We start from the raw sequence: 6,095 nt of genomic DNA, 5'->3' as shown, positions 1-6,095 counted from the left end.
CAATTTGTAGTGTAAAATCAACACCTCCAAGGTAAATAATAAACCACCAGAACTGATTCTGGTAAATATTACCTACTTTGCTAGAAAAGGCTCTACACCTTTTTATGAAGAATTCAGAAACACTTTTGGTTCTGGAGTATTTAGGAATACTCCAGAACCTTCTCTAATAAATTTTTTTTGGGAGGACAAGCCAGTACACAGATTCTTTTGTATTTTAAGGACTGAATTTGTAGATCTCACGTTGTAGGTACCTAGGATCAATAGTAATGAAGAAGATGGAATGAGGAAGTGCCCCATTCATCATGTGGAAAGTGGAAACCAATCTAAAGACTTGAGCCCATCAAGTGTTTACTATTACTTATTCTATTAATAGAGAAATAATCCTACTTCCCTATCATGCTGGCTGAGGTACATAGGGTACTTGTTTACTTAGAACTTATGTTTGTTTATGCATTTATTTATTTTCTACTTTTGTTTGATCTCCTAGAAGCGAGTTTGATTTCAGCCTTTTCCTAATTTCCATTTCATCCAGGATCTCTTGTGTCATCCATTTTTTCTTAGATGTTGCATAAATAGAAGATACAGAAATGCAGAAATCTATTATATCTTTCTTCAAAGAACTATCGCAAGAGGGGCAAGCTGGCGCTGTTTCCGGGATCGTATGAAAAGATCTTCTAGCTTGCAGTACTAGCCGCGAAAATTTGAATTTAAAAATTATCAAAATTCGTTTGGGACGTTTGACGTTATGACGTTTCGCCTGTTCGCCTCGCTCGCCTGTTGGAGACTTGGACTTGGAGCGTTGGAGGCTGTGGGACCACCACAATAATAGTAGTAGCCTACTGCTGGAGTAAAGGGACTTTACAGTCCTATGCGAGCAGTATAAATAAGCACTATTATTATTATCCTTCTTCCTCTTCCTCTTTCACCTCCTCCTCCCCTCCTCAATCCTTCTTCCTCTTTTCTTCCTCCATCTCTTGTTCCTCTTCTCCTCTTCCTTCTTCTTTTCTCTTCTCTTCTTCCATCCTCTCCTTCTCCTTTTCTCCTCCTCTGTCATGTATGTGAGATTGTCAGGTACCTTTGTGTGTCCTAGAAAATCAGGAGGCGTGAAAGCAGGAAAGCCCACGTGCCTAGGTTTAACTTTTGCCTTTTATTTATATGAAGGAAAGTAATGGAAGCTACGAATTTTGTGTGGCACAACATTAGATAACAGAGAAAAAAGAGGAGAGACAGAGGGGAAGGAAAAAGAGGGGGCAGATGGGAAAGAGGAAAAAGATGAGATGGAGGGGTGAGAAATAGGAGGGGAGGGTAATCATGTTTGTTTTAAGACTGTCAGCCTGTCAGGCCCTTATTATGGCTATTTACCCTGCAACACTCTTTTTTATTGGCTTTTCGTGACGGGGATTTTTCCGGAGCTCTTTCACCCAACTTTCTCTTTTGACTGTGATGTATTTCACCATGAAGGAGACTTTGAATTGAAATGGTTTACTTTACTGTAAAATATCTGAAAATTCAATAACATAGAGTTATAGAGAAGGTCCGAACCTTACCTGGTACATAACCACAACCTAAATTCCTAAAGAAAAATGACAACTCCATCCTTGTTTCTGTGACCTTTTTCTTCTTCAACATGTTTTTTATTATTATTATTCATTTATTATTATCCACCTACTACTTTTGTACACTCATGAAGTACAGAGAACAGACAGTTATATGTATTGCTGATTTGAAAAGTAGGTAAATACTTACCTAACAATACTGTCTTAATGGAAACATGTAACAAAATGCAAATGCCCTATTATAAAACATGACTAAAGTAAAGGATATGTTTCTAGGAGGAATACAAATAATTTAAAATTTTACCAAGTTGGAATCTATTTCTTCACCTTGGACTTTGTTTTATTTTAAAAACCTGATCTGTTCATTTCCTCACAAATAAATAATTAATTTTTAAAGAACAAATAAGGAATGTAAAAGGTCATATAAGATCAAGTACTTTTAATCTAGTCAACTTATAAATATGTACTAGGCTAACTAGGCTGTCTAAATATCTACCTGCATACCTTATAAACACATGAAGTAGAAAATCTATTCTTTAAAAACAAAGTAAATAGAGGACTTTGTTTTATTTTAAAAACCTGATCTGTTCATTTCCTCACAAATAAATAATTAATTTTTAAAGAACAAATAAGGAATGTAAAAGTTCATATAAGATCAAGTACTTTTAATCTAGTCAACTTATAAATATGAACTAGGCTGTCTAGATTTCTACCTGCATACCTTATAAACACATAAAGTAGAAAATCTATTCTTTAAAAAACAAAGTAAATAGATAAATTTTAGAGTAAATTTTCCAATTTGTAGTGTAAAATCAACACCTCCAAGGTAAATAATAAACCACCAGAACTGATTCTGGTAAATATTACCTACTTCACTAGAAAAGGCCCTACACCTTTTTATGAAGAATTCAGAAACACTTTTGGTTCTGGAGTATTTAGGAAAAAATTACCTCTTCTCTAATACATTCATTTTGAAGGACAATCCAGATTCTTTTGTATTGGTAAATATTACCTACTTTGCTAGAAAAGGCTCTACACCTTTTTATGAAGAATTCAGAAACACTTTTGGTTCTGGAGTATTTAGGAAAAAATTACCTTTTCTCTAATACATTTATTTTGGAAGGACAATCCAGATTCTTTTGTATTTTTTAGGACTGAATTCGTAGACCTATTGGTACTTACTTACAAGCAGTATTAGACAAAGAGGATGGAGTGAGGATGTGCCCCATTCATCATATGGAAACCAATCTAAAGACTTGAGTCCATCGAGTGTTTACTATTACCTTAGGACTGAATTCGTAGACCTATTGGTACTTACTTACAAGCAGTATTAGACAAAGAGGATGGAGTGAGGATGTGCCCCATTCATCATGTGGAAACCAATCTAAAGACTTGAGTCCATCGAGTGTTTACTATTACTTATTCTATTAATAGAGAAATAATCCTACTTCCCTATCATGCTGGATTAGGTACACAGGGTACTTGTTTACTTATAACTTATGTTTGTTTATGCATTTATTTATTTTCTACTTTTGTTTGGAATGGTTCTTGTCTTGGCCACTTGAGTGGGGCATCTACTTTGAGTTGAGTGTTTGTCCAGCTTAAACTATGAATACCAAAAATCACTCAAGCATATATACTTGAAACCTCACTCTATTTGGCTACATGCGTGAGTCAAGTAAACACTCACAGTTTACCTTTGTATCCAAGTGATGGGTAGGTACCTAAATGATATCTACGAATTCACAATACCTACTTAACTGACATCCTTAGTGCAATAGTCCTAAACTAAAATGGACGCGGGATCAGGAAGAGACGACGAGTGAAATTACATGGGATTTTTATTGTCGTCCTCTAACAAACATAAATAGGTACCTACTACCAAACTTTAACCGAAGATATGTATGTAATCTAAACATAATAATAACTGACGTCCTATGATGAGTTCCGATTTAAAAACGTTTTGTCCTCACTTAGTGACTATAGGAAATACTAAGGTTCTATTAACATATCTTCTACTTATTTGTACTCATGAATCAGAGATAAACCTAATGTTAAAATCAATGTTGACTTTTCCGGAAGTGTAAATTCCCCAGCATTTGACTAACATGAAGTAAAGTAACATTAACATGGAATTACCTATAATCTTGAAGGTTATTTCCACTGCTTTAAAAATCAACAATCAATCAACATAACATATACGTAAATTAGCAGAATTCATCAATTAAGTAACTATAGGTATTCCCTCGGTACACCAGTGGTCAGGACGCTCGCGTGGTAATCAGGAAGGCTTGGGTTCAATCCCAGCCGACGCTACGTATCGTTACGCATTGAATTTTATTCATCACGTTTTTGAAAAGTTGACACACATTAGCCTTCTGCTGGGGTAAAGAGACTCTTCAGTCCTATTCAAGGAGTATAAGTAGACACTAAAGCACCATTATTATGGATCTCGGGACGGGAGCTGAGTGAAATATGATATGGATATGGAATATGGATGGATGACTCTATGACTTATGATTTGATCGATGGGTGAACGAATTACTTAAATGACTTTGTCAAGCAGACTAGTGGTGGGTTTCACCAACCTTTCTAGCCCCTAACAGCCCGTTACCTTAACAGCCCTGTTAGGCCTATACAAATCAAATGGAACGCAAAAGGCTGTCAGCTTAACAGTCCTGGTAAGCCTAAACAAATCAATTGGAACTTAACAGACTGTTTGTTAGCTTTACATAAGCCTATACGAATCAACTGGAACAACAGCCTGTTAGCTCGACAGCCCTATTGAGTTTATACAAATCTAATGGAATTTAACAGGCTGTTAGCTTAGAGGTCTTCTAGGGACTGAAAAAATATTGGTGAAATCCAACCTAGTACTCTAGTTTGGTAAAATTAGGTCGATGGGTGTCTTCAGGAACATCCGGTTCGTAATTTCCTTGAAGGCTGCCGCCAGATTGTCTTCGAAAGCAGGTTGCATTTCTTGCAGGAGAATCTCCCAGTTGTCGTTCAGGAATCGGTTCATGTTGTCACCTGGAAGGAGAGGGAAAACAGGACGTTTAGTAACTGAGTGGACGGGGGTTTGAGCTTCAGTAGAGCCGTATTTTCAACTGCAACACCCTGACTGCCAAAGCATATTCCATTTTGATTACCCACAGAAACCCATGTATTAAAACATCTCCCTTAACATGAGAGACAGACTCTTTAATTCTTGGATTTTTTTCATCAAAAAAGAGGAAAATTTTACTCAAAGGCCCTCTTTCAGATATAACCATTGAAAATACAAAAGAGGTCCGTGACAGCAAGTTTGGTGGCGCCATTACGCCTAAAGAGCGAAAAATCACCTCTTTGCTGTCTCTGTGAGCACAGAGGGGCACAATAAAATACGACTTGTTTCTCTGGTGGGGAATCGAACCCGTGGTCTCTCGCTTACCCAGAGCTTTGTCTCCGTTGAACAGGTTCTCCAGTTTGACATACAGTCGAGAGGCTTTCAGTTTGAATACAAACTCCTCCACTTGCCAGTAAGTACGGCCGTCTTTCTCAATGGGCTTGGCCGAAATGGCCATGTGACATCTGAAGTTGGCTGGAAAATAATGAAAAGAAAATGTTCAGTTTAGCTTTTTTTTTCTGGTTGTGGCTGGAGTTTAATAAAGTTTTTATTTTAAGCATTAATTCTTGTCACAAATTAGTTGTTCTAAGTCTAGTGTGATACCTACTCGGCCACCAAGGTTGTTGCTTCCCCGATTTATTCTTGGTTTAATGAAATGAACCTTTTACCAACTTTGTTTGAGGCCACCAAGGTTGTTGCTTCCCCGATTTATTCTTGGTTAAATAAAATGATCTTTTTATCAACTTTATTTATTTTGGTGTCGGTGTTACCTTCTTTTATCGTCCCCCTCATAGTCCCCAATCCAAAGCCTCCCTTTTCATTCAAGTCTTCTTCAACCTTCTCTCCACCTCGGTTTTGATTTCGTTCCTCGAATAGGTAGCTGATAATTGAAAATACGCGATGATAAATTTTATGCCTTGGACTGGACTCGAAAGATCAACCTCCAGATTCGAAGGCCTTCGCGCTATCCACTACTTACTCAGCATCAACTTCAGTGGTGCAGTAGTTAACGCGTTGGACTTTAGATCTGGAGGTTGGTGGTTCGAGTCCGAGTCAAGTCATAAAATTTATCTAGGTGTAATAATTGGGGAACGATATACTTGCGACAAGTATTTAAGACAAGCAGAAGCAGGATAAACAAGGTATATCCTATTACATTCTTCTATTCTTAAGTCTACTTAACACAATTATAAATCCCTTCCTTCCACTACTTACTCAGAGTCAAGTTGCTCTTGCCGAATCCGACAATGGGAAGGACCAAAATGTTGCCCTTGATTCTATACATGCCATCCAGAATTATAGGTTTATCCAGGTCAGCATCCAGTGAGATCTTGTATCTGAAAGTGAATGACAAGTGTGGGGGCTGAGTGAGCTGTAGAAGTCATCCAGGAAAAGGGCCACAACGGGGCCTCTAAAACCCCGATCGAATTCGA

At 37.4% G+C, this 6,095-nt stretch overlaps 1 protein-coding gene and 1 long non-coding RNA gene across 2 annotated transcripts; both read right to left on the bottom strand.

Moving 5' to 3' along the window:
* Window positions 1–2,149: 2,149 nt before the first annotated feature.
* Window positions 2,150–2,835, bottom strand: LOC103521728. The gene is made up of 2 exons (XR_003394774.1): window positions 2,595–2,835; window positions 2,150–2,449 (listed from the first exon to the last, which is right to left on the bottom strand). It is a non-coding gene; the product is annotated as an uncharacterized LOC103521728 (long non-coding RNA).
* Window positions 2,836–3,828: 993 nt separating this feature from the next.
* LOC103521729 (protein takeout-like) lies at window positions 3,829–5,999 on the bottom strand (the record flags this gene model as incomplete). Its single annotated transcript, XM_008486836.2, has 3 exons — window positions 3,829–4,586; window positions 4,987–5,136; window positions 5,878–5,999. Coding segments are annotated over 3 exons (424 nt in total), but the record flags the coding sequence as incomplete, so codon positions are not given.
* Between the last annotated feature and the right edge of the window lie 96 nt (window positions 6,000–6,095).

The sequence above is a fragment of the Diaphorina citri genome, unplaced genomic scaffold (genome assembly GCF_000475195.1).
Source record: "Diaphorina citri unplaced genomic scaffold, Diaci psyllid genome assembly version 1.1 scaffold5817, whole genome shotgun sequence".
Classification (NCBI taxonomy): domain Eukaryota; kingdom Metazoa; phylum Arthropoda; class Insecta; order Hemiptera; family Psyllidae; genus Diaphorina; species Diaphorina citri.
Note: the sequence above shows the minus strand (reverse complement) of the source record. Positions and strands in the feature narration are given on the sequence as shown.